At 31.8% G+C, this 18,900-nt stretch overlaps 1 protein-coding gene across 3 annotated transcripts; it reads right to left on the reverse strand.

Annotated features, from left to right (window-relative positions):
* Positions 1–1,422: 1,422 nt before the first annotated feature.
* Positions 1,423–17,001, reverse strand: LOC124352839 (dipeptidyl peptidase 3-like). Of its 3 annotated transcripts, XM_046802539.1 has the most exons (5): positions 16,798–17,001; positions 11,540–11,712; positions 6,666–6,824; positions 6,218–6,331; positions 1,423–1,656 (listed from the first exon to the last, which is right to left on the reverse strand). In XM_046802539.1, the coding sequence occupies exons 2-5, from the start codon at positions 11,675–11,677 to the stop codon at positions 1,423–1,425; spliced, it is 645 nt and encodes a 214-aa protein (XP_046658495.1). In that variant the 5' UTR covers positions 11,678–11,712; positions 16,798–17,001. The 3 variants fall into 3 exon arrangements, with proteins under 3 accessions (XP_046658495.1, XP_046658496.1, XP_046658497.1); XM_046802540.1 differs by lacking the exon at positions 11,540–11,712; XM_046802541.1 differs by lacking the exon at positions 11,540–11,712 and having other exon boundaries at positions 16,917–16,969.
* Between the last annotated feature and the right edge of the window lie 1,899 nt (positions 17,002–18,900).

An 18,900-nucleotide genomic window follows, 5' to 3' on the forward strand; every position in this document is an offset into this window, starting at 1 on the left:
ATGATGGCAACATAATAAATGTAGAATAAACTAATTCATAAATAGTTAAATTACGATTAAGAACACATTTAGTGAGGTTGCTTTGTTGAATTCATCGATAGAATTTAATTACGTTCTGTTGGGGACTTTTCATACTTAGTTGTCAGTCTATTCATTATTATTTTGTGTCAAAAGTGTCTTTACATACAAGAAGTACAATACATAATATATTATATACAATTAAAAGACTAACATTTCTAACTATATTAAGTAACATACAGAATAAAAAATATAAATTATATGCCAAGACATGCACTGGAAAAACAGAGACATATGAGGCTTTAATTATTACTAGTCAGAAAGTTTATAAATATAAAATTTGTCTGGACTAACATTTAAATAGTTTATTTGTAAATAAATAAGGTAGAATTCAATGATGGTGCATGTCCCTCCTTTGGATTTAGTTTATTAGTAAAGTCTTGGCGAGAGCCTAGGTCTTTGATATCACGAGAATTAATTGTCCTATAAATTTTCACATTTTGTATATTTTGCTGAGCTTTTATTAATGGCCTTGGTAAAACTCCTTTTCCGCTTATCTGTCTATCTGCCTGTTTTGTGTTGGATATCTCAAGAACAAATTAAGCTATGGACCGGCTAACTCCTACATTCTAACAAATTAGGTTCTAGTTTAATCTTTCTGGTATTTTGCAATGTACAGGAACAATACCACTGCAATGAAATTTTACCAGGTTTTTATACAATACTTCAGTACATTTTTAAACCAGTGGCATAAATAAGTCAAAACAGGTTAGCTTTGAGGAGGATGAATCTAATTAAAGAGAAGTTTTCACATCACCACAGGTGAGGAGGGGGTATGAAATAATCTAAATTTGAATACATTAGACTACTGTTATTACAGGCCTTTAATTGGGCTCTTAGGAATCCGGGATTCTATTCTTCTCATAGTTATGCCACTGATTAAAACAATAACAAGGTTTTTCCAATATTTTATCTTAGTTTAAGAAAGATAAACATTCTAGAAAGAGTAGCATCGTCCAAAATATACATACCTGGATGCACACTTTACTGCTTTTGATTTTGAAGGATAAAATTATTGTTACCAATTACAATTTAAGTGAAATGCATCAAATAACTATCTTTCAATTCTTGTTTGCTCAACATTTTATCAAAACAACAAAAAATGTTGAGCTCAAAAACTAAAAATACTCTCAGTTTGGGTGTTTAAATGAGCATTGGGTAAATACCCAATTTATATTTACTTTCTCGATGGGTATTTACCAGGCCCACATCACTAGGTGGATTGACTCTAAAGCACTCTGATATGGGTATAGGCAATAGCTGTGCTTTCTCAAATTCAAAATCAAAATCAATCAATTAGTCTAGTTTAATCAAAACCACTTAAGTCTAATTGCTATATGTCTTTCAAACCTTGTCCCAGAATCCCAAGCTTCTGTCTTTGTCATTTAGGGAATATATTCCACTCTTACAATTGTCCCACAAACTCTTGAACAGCTTTGGCTGTTTGGAGTATGCTCCAGACACTTGGACTATCTCTTCTAATTTTTCTTGTGGCAGTCCTGGAATGATTTTCGAGTCACCAAATCCCTTGTAGTTTCCTGAATTGGCAAACACCCCACAGGCATATACCAGAAGAGCCTAGAAGAAATTAAATAAGTAAAAACTGTGTGTTGCCTTACATTAGAGTATTAATTTATTGGTTGTGATTTAAAGTTAACTTAATAGAACTAATAGTACCACCACGCTTTCAAATGAGACAGACCACTTTAAAATTAAAGTTAGATCAGAGTTATGAAGCAATGTTGCAATGTGTTACTTTATTCATCATTCACATTCAAGATTAAAAATATTACTTTCTGAATCTATATAAAACGTCTCAGGAGTGGATAGTAAAAATCAAAGTAATAATTTCATATGGACACCATTCTGAAAAGGCTTCCTTTTGAAATTACACTTTCTACATTTTGACTCAACAATTTGTGTTTATTATTACAACTCACCAAAATAGTTCATTAATTCAAAAAGTAGCAAAATACTTGTTTTGAATTAAAAAATTTTTTTTCAAGATTGGATTAAATGTTATAGACCCACAAACACAAAAAAATATGTTAAATGTATTGATATAGGTTATTTTAGTTTTAAAAAATAAACTATCACTCTTCTCAACCTTGTAAAAAACTAACATTTAATATTAAACCTAATTTAAAACTTCATAGTCATGAAGGAAACAGGATTTTTTCAGATATTTGGTATCGTTCAGTGAAACAAAAAATCAGTTACACTACGTTTCGAGATCTGCAATCTGATCTCTTCTTCAGGTAAATAACTAACCTAACACATAATTGCAAACTAAGTTAAAATAAACAAAATTATATCAGAGAGTTGTAACACGCCTAAGTCACAACCACCATGTTGTGTGTCAACTTCACTAACTCTAAAAACATGCACTTAAAAATAAAAAAACTAAACACAACACTAATTATTAAAACAGAACTACAGAATACAGCTCAAAATACGTCTGCATTTGTCGACCAACCAACTACGACTGTAAAAAAAATCCTGTTTCCTTCACAATCCTTCCATCATCAAAAATAAACTTCAAACAAAGAATTCATAGTCATGTTAAATATTCAACACAAATAAAGTTGACTTCAATGATTGTCGATGTACAAGAATAATACTAACAAGTAGCTTTTAATATCTTGGATTTACTTAGACAATATACTAACGTGAGTTGATCATGTATCTAAATTGCACAGGAGGCTTAAACTCTATATTATTTTCACGTTTGTTTTAAAAGAGTAAAGTTAATCAAAGAAAAAAATAACAATATTTCTTGCACTTTATAAATCAAGTATCTTTTTCTACAATGGGTGTACAGTGCTTAGCAGCTTTTTAAAAAATGTAGTATCATTAAGCACTTACATAAAAATGTAGATATATTTCTAAACAGTTTAAAACTTTATTGCTGTTACAAAAAATATAACATATTTTAAATACTCATTAGGGGTTCACTTTGGGGATTTGAAACAACACTTATCAAACTATTTAAGATGATCCTTCTATTTGATATGTGTATATAAAAAAACCAATATTATACAAAATAACCCTACATAAATTATTTTTCAACTGAATTCTATCCTATTTGGAATTTACAATTTGGGGATCATGTAACATTTGTTTGATTATCCAAGTTCCTCAAGATGCACCGATTTGGTGATTAAAATTTGTTGTACTTTTTGCAGTTGTATGATTTGCTACAACAAATGATGAATTGTAATGTTTAGTCAACAAATATAAAACTTAGAATATCTTTTTCCAATGATGAATAGGTTTTAGACTGTATTTAAATTTAAAACATCAAATATTTTAAACTAAATACGTTCCTGTAGGTATTTTGATAAACATATTCTGCAGTTGCCACTTTCAGGATTCAATGACATAACTACGAAGGCTGTTTTTTAAGTAACGGCTGTTCTCCTGTACACGGTAGTAGTTCACGTTCCTGCCGTAACGAGCGTGCGCCCCGCCTCCCGGCATTCCTAGTGAACAACTTCATGTCAGTTGCAGCTCTGTAGCTAACCTGTAAGCATTACTGTGGATCTTTAAAATATTTAAGATTATCGAATCACCCGCCACGTGTGAGATTCGGTCAGTGATACAATTTTTTTACTGCAAGAAAACGTATCGGCTGCTGACATTCACCGTCAGCTTTGTGAGGTGTATGGTGCCAAGGCAATGAGTGAAGGCAAAGTGCAGAAATGGGTCCTAGAATTTAAAGATGGCCACGAAAATGTCCACGATGAAGATCGCTCAGGCCAGCCATCTGTGATCACAGAAGATTTGGTTACTGCAGTTGACGCAAGAATTCATGAGGACCGCGGTTCACAATAACCACTCTCTCTATACAATTTCTTTAAGTGTCCAGGTCAGTACTGAACAAAATTGTGTCAGAAAACCTAAACTTTAAAAAATTGTGCTCAAGACAGGTACCCAAACTCCTCACTGAGGATCACAAAAAAAGAGATTGAACAGTTCTTTGACTTTCTTGACCCGCTACGACGAGGAAAAAGACAACATGTTGATTCGAATTGTCACAGGAGATGAAACATGGGTATCCCATATCACTCCAGAATCAAAGTAACAGTCTATGGAATGGCGGCACACACCATCTCCGGTCAAAGTGAAAGCCAAGCAAATGATGTCACGGCACAAAGTTATGGCAACTGTGTTCTGGGACAGGCGCGGTGTTTTGCTAGTGGACTTTATGCCGCGAGGAATGACAATTAACTCAGAAGCCTACTGCGCAACCTTGGCAAGTCTCCGACGCGCCATTCAGAACAAATTACGTGGCATGCTGACAAAGGGAATTCTGCTCCTCTACGACAATGCAAGGCCTCACACCGCTGCTCGGACACAGGAAATGAATGACTCTTTTGGCTGGGAAGTTTTGAATCATCCGCCGTACAGCCTCGACCTTGCTTCGAGCGATTTCCACCTTTTTCGGTACTTGAAAAATCATCTTGTCAGGAAGCGCTACAGTGACGACGATGAAGTCAAGATGGCTGTGAACTCCCGATTGTCAGAGCAGGCAGCAAATTTCTTTGAAGAGGGATTTCAAAACTTAGTTTTAAGATATGATAAGTGCCTTAACAAACAAGGCAACTATGTAGAAAAATAAAGAAAAGTATGTAGATTCTGAAATAAATGTATTTTGAAAAAGTAATTGTTTATTTTTGAAAAAAAAAAAAAAAAACAGTCCTTACTTAAAAAACAGCCCTTGTACGTACTTGTATCTGATAATATAGCCTAATCACAAAATATCTTCCACAGCTGTTTTGAGACTTTCTAAACTGTCAAAACCAGAAACTCAGACACAATGAAAAACAAAATTTTTAACTCCAGCAGGAACAGGAAATAGGCATGACATAAAAAAGATGGCAACAAATCAGGAAATGATGGTGAATTTTTTTACTTTTTATTATTGGTTTTGTTTTTTCCATGCAATTGATCTGATGATGAAATTAGTCAGTTTAGCAAACTGTGTCCAACTATTTTTAGAGCATACTCTCTAAAAACTGCTACTAAGCTTTATTATAAGTTTTACATATTTTATTATTACAATTACATTATTATTGATTGTGTACAGTAATTAATTGGAATAGAGTGCTCTCTCAGGTAATAAAAAAAATATTTTGTTCTTGAAAAAATCAAGAGAGTTCTAAATTATTCAAGGTGGTATTGGTGGTTTTCGAATTTGTATCTTCTTCTTTTATCCCTTTCCACTCAGATGTTGAGACTTTATTATAGTATGCAGTTATTTAGTATGACTTGCCAATCTAGTGAATCTAGCTTTTCCAAAGATGTTTTAATGTTGATATTAGTAAAAAAAGGCAAAGAATATATTTTTCCCCGCTGTGAAGTTGTATTGTGGCACAAAATGTTTGTTACATCTCTGTGAACAGCTGATGACATTGATGTTGTATGTAATTTTTATGAATGGTAATCAATATAGGCTCTATTATTCTATGCAATAGCTTTCCATACTCTTTTTTGAAATATTTACAACCCTGAATAGGTCTGTAGTATTATATGGAGTTTTTTTTAATAGATTAAATTCAAACAATTTTGTAGAAATGATAGAAGTGTGTGTTTTATAATAATGGTGTATGTGTTAAAACATTTTTAAACCTTTAAATACCACTTTATACACAATTGGAAATACCTGTGATATGACACAAATAAAAACAAAAATCCTATTGCAATAATTACATAGAATTAAAAAAAATCATACATGTGTGTTTAAAAAAAGATGTATTCCATACTTTAGTTTACAACCAACAAAAAATGTATACTTTTTATATTAAATTTTATTTACAGTCACACAGTTTCACTAAAAATAAATTCAAGTACAAGGGAATAACAGGTTTCAAATATTTGAGTTGAAAGGTTTAAGATAACTTCTCTGAACAAATTAAAGATTTGTATGGCTCCAAAGTATATGAGTAGGAATTTTTTGTAGTTTTTAAAATGAGGTTTAAGGAAAAAGTGCTGAAGAGAGAATGTTATTTTTTTTAAAGTTTGTAGAGTTATGACTATCATATTTTTTTATAATCTATGTCTTGATAAAATTACATTATTTAATTAAATTTAATTTTAGAAGAATCTATCTAGTAATACAAAAAAATTACTAACTTACTGTGTATTCATCTTCTGTAACTTTCTCTAAGGCCTTTTCCTTTAATTCAGAAAGAGGCTGACCAGACAACAGTTGAAATAGAAAACTGAAAATTAAAGGTGACTCTGGTGAGGTCTGTAACAATACAAGAATCAACATTCAATGTTACAAAATCTGTGCAAAAATAATTTACATAGCAAACAATGTCCAATTAGACTCCTGTCAAAAAAAATTTGATTGATATAATAACCTAAGCATTATTTTACAAACATAATGTTACTACTATATTATCGTACACTAATAAAAAAACAATTAAGTTTGGAAATTATTTGTTTTTATTGTATTATAACTGCAACTGACAGGTGCAATTTATAACTGCATAAATTTTGTGTATACTCGTAACCATGACCATAATTTCTACTGTCCATACTGTTGTTTTAAACTTTAAACTACAGGATAAGTTCCTTACCTGGACAGCAGTTATAAGGCCACCTTCCCAAGAAGCTTGGCTTAAGTAGTGAGCATAGAGTTTTTCACTGTCAGTGAGCGCATTAAATGCAACCTCACATTCCAGCTCGCTTATAGGTTGATCATTTGGTAGTATGTGATCTTTAACTGTCATTCTGAGCTGAAAAAATTATAATACATTAGATTTGTTAATACTTTATTCATCAAGATGTATCAGAACAAGATCTTGCCTTGTTAGATTACTGCCATGAAAAATATAACATGCTTAGTTCAAATTATGATATTAAAATAGTCATAATAATATTATTCTACTAGATAAGAAGAGAACTGTGTTACTAGTATTGTAATTATTACAACATATATTTACATAATTCAAGCATGATAACAAGTTTTCAAACAAAAAATACCTTAAAATATAACACATAAAACTAGCTAATTAAGAAAATGTAGCATTGTTAAATTTTCCTTTTATATTTCCATTACTTTCAAAATAAATCTTCCGTCTACTCCAAAGTTTGGATATGTTTGACCAACTTTGTAGTATAGTCTTTTATTTGTATATGTAAACAGTGTTGGTGAATAAATAACAGATTTCATATTTTGCTGTGGATGCTTTATGTTAGTTTTTTGTATACAATATCTGTAGCACACAGCAAATTACAAATAACAATCTCTAATATTTTATCTACTGAACACAACATTACTCAGATATTTAAAAACATATTATCTGAATAAGGTTAACAGATACGTATTAAGGTTAAGTTTGGTTCAATAAAGGTGATGAAATACACTTTGCAAATTACATTCTATTGATTTTAACAAAATAACATACCAAATCCTTTTCTTCCTGAGAGGACATTATGTTCCTTAATAATTTTTTGTGTTGTTACAAAAATTTTACACAAAAATTTAAAAACATGAATACAGTAGTGCTAATTTTTTATAATTTCTAATTGAAACTTGGTCTTAATAAGAAAATAGCTAGCCAATTCATAACTACACAAGTATGAATTGTAAATTTTTAAGTAACAGACGGATGAAAACTAAACATAATAGGGATATTACTAGTATATATGATTTTTTGCTACTTGGGATACAAGGACAACTTGTCAAAATGTGTGTGTAGAAAAGTTAGAGACTCTCTTAAATATGAACATACTAAATATGACATATAAAACATGTATTTGCTTATATATAAAACGTCGAAAAAAAAAAAGAAGTACAATCACACCATTTAGAACCTCTGCTTCAGGTTCTAGGAGCATAAAATATATCTGTAAAATAGTGGTGTATATATATATATATATATATATATATATATATATATATATATAAAGCAAAATACCACTAAATGAATCATTACGATATCTCCTAAACTACAAAACGGATTTACATGGAAATTGATGCACATGTTTGTCTTTCTCTTAGAAGCTTGCTAAGAACCACTTTCAAAATTTCACAGCTTAACAGGTGGAAATCCGCAAATAAAAACTGCAATACGTTTAATGAAAATTTGCCTCACATTCATTCAGGAATTGTCATAACATTACACATCACCAATAGGAGTCCCACATAGTCCTAAATAAATAAACTCAAGAAAAGTGTTACTTTTATATATTTTCATAACTGATCACGAGAAATCATGTAAAACTGTGCGATATAAATCACATGAAACTCAACTGTATTCATGGATATCGATGCTTGAAATTAAGATTGAAAGTTTGAAAAAACGGACTATCCGTGTCCTTACAATATATATATATATATATCGTATGGGGGACAAAAGGCACAGCTATCCATAAATTAAAATAAATTAAAAATTACAATTATTAAAAAGTACGTAAAGAACAAAGTTCTTGAGTCATAAATTAAAAATAATATTAAAATCTCCCGTCACAAAGCTAAATCCAAATTACTGAGGCCAGTTTAGAGACCCATCCTCTAAACCACTCAGACCAGCCAGACCACCAGAAAACAATCGCAAAGGGCAGTCGTTTACAATGTGCTCAATTGTCTGAGAGTTTGCGCCACAATCACACGTCTGGTCGTCAGTAATACCCCACTTGAATTTCCAGTGATTGCTTCTCCCAACCCCAGTTCGAAAACGATTCAATAAAACCCATTCCTAGGCCTTTCGAGGAATTTCCAAGCCACCCGCTTTGCTTTGTAGGATCGGATATCAAGAACTTGTTCCCGTCCATCGAAGATTCCCAGGATGACGCCCGAAGTTAGCAATAAGGCCCAGTTCTCCTCTATAGGCGTTAATGATGGCACTGTTTCCTCTATCAACTGGGATGCTGTTGTAAGTGATGGCTTGCGACGTGATTTGAGCCCGGCCTATCTTGCTGAGGAAGGTCGCGCATTCGGGGCAATTCGGGATTGGACACATCTTATTCGAACTCAGTCTGGGATCTACAGGTGGTGCTCTAATCTCAGGTGGTGCTATGCTGTCAGCACTGGGAGCCAAGGTGTTGGTGTTGCCGATGAGAGTTCCAGTAATTGTCCTCAACTATTAAGAACGACATCGACCTCTCGCCACAATATTAAGCCACAGTCCACGCAGGAGCACAATATTCAGCAGCGAAATTCGGCTCTTTTGGTGTTTGAGTACACAAGTGGACAAAGAAGTGGTACGCAGTACTTTAGCGTTGGCTCCCCAAGTTGATCCAACTGTGGAAATCCGCAAATAAAAACTGCAATACGTTTAATGAAAATTTGCCTCACATTCATTCAGAATTGTCATAACATTACAATCACCAATAGAGTCCCACATAGTCCTATAAATACGCTCAAGAAAAGTGTTTTATATATTTTCATAACTGATCACGAGAAATCATGTAAAACTGCGATATAAATCACATGAACTCAACTGTATTCATGGATATCGATGCTTGAAATTAAGATTGAAAGTTGAAAACGTGTCCTTACAATGATGAATGTAATAGTGCTCTGTAATATCCAAATTTGAATTCACGAGATTATGAGCGTGATGCAGTGGGGGAAATTTGGGTATGAAAACAGTGACTGTTCTAATGACAATCACAGATTGTAGCGATGTTTGAGAACAAGTCGACGCCAACAACCTGTCATTCCTACAGTTGAAACCACAATGAGTAAAGCCACAACAAGCCTCAAGCGATTTCATAAAATTTTTAAAATGAAATATTATACATTCATATACTAATAATACGTCAACACAACATCAATCATTAATTAGACTACAAATTTATATATTTTGACCACAATGACAATTACATTATAATATACATACGATAAATATGTATAATATACATTATGAATGTTTTGTGAAAATTTAGTTATTATTTTAGTGTTGATGAAAACGATACATTACCTTCTTTATTAAAATGGTTATTAGGTTAATAAGATTAACCCTCAGAACAGTAACTTTCCAAACATCCAACAAGCCTTAAAATTGAATATTTTTAAATTTATTACATAACTTTTATCATTATAATGAAACTTTATATTGTATTATTCAGAAATTGTGATATTTTGTGAGAAAAATGTCAATTAACCACTTTTTAAATATGAAAAACGGTTATGAAATCCTCTTGATCAAATTCTATTTCTCAAAAACATTTAATAGAACTTGGAACAATGGCTATTAAAAATTATTTACCAAACCAAATAGACTAATTACATTCTCAACAAATTTGACAAAATGAAACCAAGAAATATCTTTTTAGTGGTATTGTGAAAAGCAAAGTATTCAAAATTTAACAATTAATCATAGTAGGATCGTTTCTTAAATTTTCTAAAATACTATAAAATACATTGAACTATAAAAATGATAAACTAATAATAAAATTAATTTGTTAAATGACTTCAGGTTTTATTTTGTTTTATAGCAAGCAGATATAGCAAGTTTGTGAAATTCTCTTACACAACACATCTTGACACATGTTAATTTTTAAATAAATACAACAAACTGAAAAGTTGTTTTTTTGCACAGGAAACGTGTTTACAACCGGCCCAGTCCTAAAGTGCGATAAACTTTCTAGATGACATTGAAAATATATATGTTTAGCGATAAAGATATTGCTTGACATTGTTACACCTTAATGTTAGGACTTAAGACTTAATGTTAAAACTTCAGTGTTCGCCTTCAATTATAATTATTTAAAAAGTTCGACTTTAACTATTCCATAGTACAAGATGTGCTTAATATTGACAATAAATAGTTTTTTTTACTATTGACTAATATTATGTTATGTACATTAATTTTCTAAAATAGTTTTGTTTTTATGATATTACTCAGTCATATATTTTTGTAACTACATAAAAACATAAGGAAATATAGACATAAAAATAATAAGTTATCAAATATAAAATTTTAAGTAAATAAACCGAGTCAATATTCGACCCTTTGAACCCCAAGACAAATCCTTGTATTCGTGTAACGTAAACATACATTAAATAATGATAAAAACACAGATCCACAGATTTAATGTGGATTTACTATTATTGTTTGACTACTATCACAACTATAAATATTTGAAAATACCTATTATTATTATTATTATTATAATTGACTATTACTTATAAGCAAAATTCAAAACACCTCATGCTTTAACCCATAAACATTTGACCCTACTACAGTCTAACATGTATCAAACTTAAACATGTTTTACTAATGACAGTACACAGAAAAACATTCCTCAAAACATTCTTCACTCTCTACTTAATTTCAATAAATGTAATAAAACACTTACAAGTACAAATATTAACAAGTACGCTTGAAAGAGTTGAATAGATTTTTGTTACACACTACAATTGGCATTAAGTTTGGAAGGACAAGATTTTGGTACAAAGGAAAACCGTGTACTTTAAGGTAAACACATAAATCTCTCTAACCTTGGAATTTAGAGGAGTCAGTTTAAGTGCTTGTTTCTGAGCAACCGATCTTGTAATTACGAACTGTACTGTCTTTGTATTGATTTTGAAAGGCCTCCATTTCCTCAACAGTGTACGACAGGAGGTGCTGGCAATCATCTCATTCTCCAGAAAATGGGCCAATAAAACAAAATCTTTAAAAAAATGTAAGGTAAGAACTTGTGTTAATAAGGTTAACAACCTATATATTCTACATTATTTTCATCTATTTAGTTAAACACAGTATTTGTGAAATTTATTCTACAACAAATCACATACATTATCAATATACAACTTGTTGACAATAATGATTCCATCTCTATCATTATGTTAGTATTTAAAATTGAAATAAACCATTGGACATCACATAATTATGAATCTGGCCAGTTAGATCATCACAAATGAACAAATGATTTTATTTCTCTTCTCTTCATATGCAAATTAGTAACACACATTTTGTTATTACATATATATATATATATATATATATATATATATATATATATATATATATATATGTAATATATATATATTAATATATATGTAATATATATATATTAATATATATAAATACTACGTTCATATATATATATATATATATATATATATATTTTAAATTTTAAGTATGATAGTAATACACATAAATAATTGTCCTGTAAATCACCCTGCATGGGTCACAGCCCTAGAGTTGATAATATGAACCATGGATATTTTTCATATAAAAAACATAGTAATCATAAAACAAAATTTAAGGGAAAAGATATACAAATTGAAGGCGGTTTATAAATTGAATTTGATCCGTGATAACTTAAAGGGCACATATTACATTTCACGTGATATTTGAATTGTTGTGATGTTCCTCATCATTTCCTAATTTGGTTAGATACTTGTTACAAAACAATTTTCCAAACATGCTATTGAAATCATGTACTTTTATCTTGATTTATCGCTCTTTATATTTATATTCAGTTAAGACAGAAAGTTTTATTCCTAGTAGGATGTATTTGAAGGAGGCTGATTTTGTAAACACCTAAATTAGGTAGAGCTAGTATATATGCAAGGGAGTGTTTGAAGGCAATATTTTGTGTCTTGTTGAGGCAGCTGAAGACCCTAAAAAGTTTTGGAGTCTCATCAATGAGATAGTTGGGTAGCTCAGCCTTTGTCTTTCTATTTGGAGCTTACTGTGCTGCAGCTGATATTGTCACACCTGAACAGTTTACTGTGCTGCAGCTGATATTGTTACACCTGACCTCATCAAAAGAGTAGATAAGTTATACACTAAACATACACTGCGCCTCTGTAGACTGTAACAAGCTGGTGCCCTGAACCCTCAGGGGTCCACAGGAGTGGAGGACGCTGACCATTTAATAGATTCAGTATTCAAAACATTTTTTAAAGTTTATATATAGGAAAGGATTTTCAGCTCCTAGTCAGGACTCAATAACACCATGGCTAGAGGTGAGTCGTTGCAACTGGAACTGTTTCATTAAATGACTTAGTAATTGAAACAGTTATAGAACTGCAACAATGAAAAATAGCTAAGGTTCCAATAGAACTGTCACGACAACACAACCATTGCAACAAACCGGAACATCATAAGTAGATTTTGGTCGTTCCAACTGGAACTGTCATGATAACATATATTGTAACGAGTGCTTGCTGTTGCAACGGATTCTGGACTGGTTGGTACCGGTGCTGAGAATAATGAGATAACCCCTACACTATACATAGCAACTTGTCCAGAGAGATTATATTTACGCTTCATCAAACAACAATAAATGTTTAGTATACCATATTTAATGTTGTTTGTAATATTGAATAAAAAAAAACCAAATTAGTCTAAATGTTGGAATAAAAATATTTTAATTCTCATGCGCTTTTGAGAATTATTAGAATTGTATCAACTAATTATTAATTGGTACCAAAGTCTTTTAACTTGGTCACATTGCAATATACAACATGACAAGATGTTACATAATGAATATTTCGTTGTAATGGAACTGTTAGCCGGAATCGCTACACAGCTGTTGTGAATTCGTAGCAACGGTTCCACCTGGAACAACTTGGCACACCTCTAACCATGACAATATTCAAGACCTTGTAAAACATATTAATCACATAAATAAATGTTAGGAGAATTCCCCAGTGTTTAAAAAAAATTGCAGTCATAACTATTTCAAAACTGATTTAACAATGGTAATTAGTAATTTTAGCTTGGCTTCATTGTTGACATCATCTAATTTACAAAACAACTGTGTAAGAGTTGAACTAGATGGAATACCTAGTTTGTAAAATACTAGTTTCTTTGTTACTTGAATTTAAACATTTTCAACAGGCACACCATTGTTTTAATATTAAAGTAAATTAAACAATTACTTTTCCTTTTATTTATATGTGCAATGTTTGGTATCTGTAGCTTTACTACTTCTAAAGAGAATTTTTTGTAAAAATTCAAAATAAAAGTAAAAAAAATGACCAGACAGAGGCCAGAGGTTAAATGACTCATTTCTCAATCTATGTTTATAGGATATTTTTTGTTTGAAATGATGAATATGATCAGGGTTGAAATATTAATTTCAATTTGTGGTTATATTTCTATAATGTGCGGCTTGTTATCTATTATATTCGGCATTATCTGTTCCTGATAGCTCAACTGAGTGTTCTTTTAGTCAGAACAGCTCGGCAGAGCATCAACAACTGTCCTCTGTAATACTTTCACTGCCTCATGATTAACCATTGTGTCCGTTACATGATTGTATGTTAACTCCATTTAGTGTTGAAAGTTATTTGCGTGTTTGATTGTGGATTACATGAGCAGTTAAAATATTAAGAAATTAATTTATTCCTTTTTAATTGTTCGTGTTTTTTCAGAGTGAGAGTATGAGTTACACACTCTAGTTACACACTAGTTTTGAAGTTTATTGAACTTGTATTTGTTTTTTAAACTATTTATTAATTTGTAGAACACTTTTTTTAATTGCTTTGTATTGTTTTCAAATTTATTTTGATCAACACCGGTAATGAAATTTGTATTATTATTAACCTATTACAATCGTCTTCCTGAACAAAACACAAGGTTTTAGGGTATGAAATTACAAATAATGAATTTCAGAACATTAAAGGTGGAGCTAGGCTACTTTTATTGCAAGATAGTAGAAAGTTATGGTTAGATGAATTTACAATATTTGTTTGTTTTGTCAAATTGTGTTTCCTAGGTACCTAGTTATAATCACCAGAGGCATTAATGATCAGACCATCTAGAATTTGATCTTTTAGTGATAGCGATGTTTTTCATGTTGCCATCTTCGCTGATAGCAAGAGGCACTTGTGTCAGGCTGATATAAACTTTTATTTTTAGAATGTCTAAATAAACAAAAAGAGCTTACGTTTGGTTAAAATTACCCTTATTTCATCCAAAGATGGCAAGATGGCAGCAACAAGAGCATGTGATGCCCATGGAACAATGAAATATTACTCGAATAGAGTACAATAAGCGGACCCGGTTTTTTATATCGAAATTGGCAAACGATATTACTTAATATAACCATTCGATATAATCATTTGATACTGATTAATTATTTTGAATTATTAACTTAAATAGTCTATATCAACAGCTGTAAACACTTTAAAATAATACACGTAGGGTAATATTTCAATTTTACATAAGTAATTTTAACTATTAAAAATGGCAGTCAATTTTAGAAAACTACACGACATTGCTTTGAAAGATGAATAAGACATAAATAAAATATATTGTTTTTGTGGCTTCAACATGTTGGACTCGTACAGAAAACCCCATTATGTGAAATTTGTGGGAAAGAAACAACTGTAACTGTGAGAGGAGCAAATATGGTAGTCTTCAGTTGTCCTAATTTTTGTTATAACTTGTTTGATCACTGTAAATATTAAATTCATATGTTAATTTAAAACATGTGATTGTTATTGAGGACTATAGATACTTTAATATCGATTGATAGTCTAGGATTTGAGATGCGAATATGAGGTATCGAAGACTACATTCTTCTATATAAAAAACCGGGTCTGCTTATCGTACCCTACCCTATTACTCGGCACAAGAAAAGTAATTTAACTTTTAACACTAGAAGTCAGGGCCGCATTTACAAATTCGGCGCCCCTAGGCCTACAGACCAAAGAGCGCCCCCCCCCCCCAGAGGACTCTGATCACACTGACGTAGAAATCCAGTAAATTTCTTAATTACGTAATTTTGATGAAAGATAATTACAATAGTATATATATATATATATATATATATATATAGGAGTGTTTTGAATAAATAAAAGCAATGAACCAATGAATGAGTCAACGTCGCACCCCGGACCTAGTTGACCTTGGCCACCCGCCCCGCCGAGCGCCAACACCACCCGCCGAGCGCCAACACCACCACCCGCCGCCGCAACTTTTTTCTTTTGTGTACTTTAAAATTTATGCGCCCCCTAAAATTTTGCGCCCTAGGCCTGGGCCTAGTGGGCCTATAGGAAAATGCGGCACTGCTAGAAGTGGCAATCGATATAATCTCGATCTGATCTTATGCGTTTTTCTACTATAAATTATCTCCATAATTTCCTGAAAAAACAAAGTATTACACATAAATGTTTATAGTAAAAATTTACTCTACAAAATTTTTAATGTACAAGTACAAAACACTCAAAAATGGCTTGCCATCTGAAGATAAAATTACTGCTAGTCCCAGGGTTAATCTTCCATAACTTCACTGTCATTGTCACCCCTTGAAGCCTTATATAGTTTTGTTTAGGACAATAGCAATAGGTTAATAATGTGAAACTCTTGTCTTTCTTCAATCCAACCATTAACTTCACAATAATTAATCATTACCTTCCTTATTCCTAAAATACTAAGATTGATTTCACCAAAAAGATCTTGAAAAAAGAGAAACTTAAAGTGTTTTGTTATGTAGCTAACAAAAACAGCTAACCTACCTACCTGCTGGCCTTTCACCCTATCCTAGAGTTTACCACTCTACCCAAGATCTTACCATCTTACACAAATCCTAACTCCTTATCTTAAGGGAATTTTTTTCTTTTCAGCAGGGAATGTTTCTTTAGTTTTGACGGCCTTTCCCCATTTTTATATAATTAATATAAAAATGCCGAATAGTAATAGTACTACGATATTAGGCTACCGGCCTATATGCTTGTTTAATTAATGGTCTGTTCCACTGACAAAACCGGATTGCAACCAAAAATCTATATATACATACCTAAAAAATTTCACTTTTCCGTAAGAAGGAAATAAAGTATATTGCCTTTATGGTAAAATATACAAAAGGCAATCGAAAACTGACTTAAAAAAGAAAAAGTGCTCCAATAATAAACTCACAAATCAGACTTCGTTTCGTACCAGATCAATTTGACGAAAAGGAACATGAAAATGAAACGTTAGTCCAAAGTAGTGGGCCGAGAATACGAGCTCCTCCCGTTTGTGTTCAATGGGGTGATCGTGACAGGCGGAGAGAAAAAGTGGGGGATGGAGGGGCCCCTCCTGCCAAACTAGAGATAGCCCGCGTATTAGAATAGTGGAATAAGCAGTCCGCGCGTTCTCGCTCTGTACTCCTCTGAATTTAATAGAGCCTGGTGGTGTAATATGTATATGTATGTATATGTATAAATGTAATATATATATTACATTTTCAAAGCTGGATGCTGCAGGATGCAGCGCAATTAAATTTATTTCATTGAACCGTGATTTTACAACGTAATTAATGGCAGGCAATTACTCTTGTCTACATACAAATAAAACCAATACAACGGAGTATCGAAATACCAAAAAAGACGTAAGGAAGTCTAATGTAACAAAGTAACTTCGTTACATTCAGTGGCGTAGCTATAAAACATTCGAGGGTGGATTAAACATCCAGGAGGATTAAAAAGAGCCCTACTTAGCATAGTAGTTAAAGAATTTATCTTCAGGGTCTCCAAACACAAAATCAACAATTATGTTTGAGTTTTTTTTAATTGCATCTTTCGTATTAAAATGTAAACCAATAAAATTGTTTCGTAACATTATATTTGGTTCATTGCATTTTCCAACTGCCTTAATCAAATAAATATAATTTGTAGGTTACATTACTATTAGTTAGAAATTATTTCGATAATTTCCATGTACTATAGATCAGAACAGCATTATAATCGCGTACGCCAGACGACACAAAATGACAACTTATCAGGCTTGGTCGAAGTTGCATGCACAATTTCATGTCTATAGCTTATTTCTCATTCTCTAGTATATCCAACAAACAGACAGAGAAATATATTGCTATTGCTATAAGTTAAAACTTGATCGTAATAATTTGAGGTTATTAAAATATGAATACTTAACAAAGTGTTTCAAATACTAAAGTTCTCAAAAGAAAATACGATAAGATATCAAAGGACATGCCACAGAAAGGAGATATGAGTCAACCAATACTGCAACCCTGCACCTGGCGTAGAAACGCTGGCTTGACTTATCACTAGGTTATCTCATATATATATATATATATATATATATATATATATATATATATATATATATATATATATATATATATATTTAAACTAAATAATTTGAAGTGTTTCTCATTAAATGTAATGTTAATCTACGGCCAATAACTTCCAAAGGTAAGTTGGAGAAATTGATTTTGTAATGGGTACTGTAAAGATGAAATTGCTTTCAGATTAAAACGTATAAATACCAGAGTTTTAAATAACCACAGAGTAACCACTAGAGTTACAATAACAGGAACCACATTTTCATTTAGCTGGTTTATTTTGTAGTTTAGGCATATAGCTGGATGGACATATAGGCTTAAATGGCTATAGCCAATTTCAGCAAATTTCAGGGAGCGAAAACATTTTACAGAGAAATGTATATCATGTTTGTGGAATAGTTGATTTTAGTAAATTATGGAATGATATTAATAATCTATAGACAAAGTTTGAATCTACAAAAATTACTAACAAAATTATCTTAAATTTAGTCCAAATAGAGGGGTGTTGGGGCTTGTAACACCCACAGTGGGTAAAAACATTCGGGGCAAATTTCAACTTGAATGTGTTAAGCTGAAATCATATTCGTTGTCGACGCAAGCTCTTAGTTCAATTTTGTGTTTATTTGATTTTATATTTTATCTACAGCAGCTGACAGACAGACAACACAAAGCTTGCGCCTGGTATGAAGAGTCAATGCACAAACAAGTAAGGCTTGAGAAATACAATAAAAGCCCTTTCGCACACCTCCCCTTGCTTCGACCCTCGATTATAGATACTTCTTAATCAAGGCTTCGAGCGACAGAGACGGGCGAATAATGCCAATTTAGTTTGCC

Source organism: Homalodisca vitripennis, chromosome 1, assembly GCF_021130785.1.
Source record: "Homalodisca vitripennis isolate AUS2020 chromosome 1, UT_GWSS_2.1, whole genome shotgun sequence".
NCBI lineage: Eukaryota > Metazoa > Arthropoda > Insecta > Hemiptera > Cicadellidae > Homalodisca > Homalodisca vitripennis.

Coding starts and splice junctions, on each gene's coding strand:
- LOC124352839 (XM_046802539.1), bottom strand. CDS start 11,677: ATGATTGCCAGCACCTCCTGTCGTACACTGTTGAGGAAATGGAGGCCT. Junction 6,332..6,665: donor GCCTTATAACTGCTGTCCAG/GTAAGGAACTTA, acceptor GTATTGTTACAG/ACCTCACCAGAGTCACCTTT. Junction 1,657..6,217: donor TTACAGAAGATGAATACACA/GTAAGTTAGTAA, acceptor AATTTCTTCTAG/GCTCTTCTGGTATATGCCTG.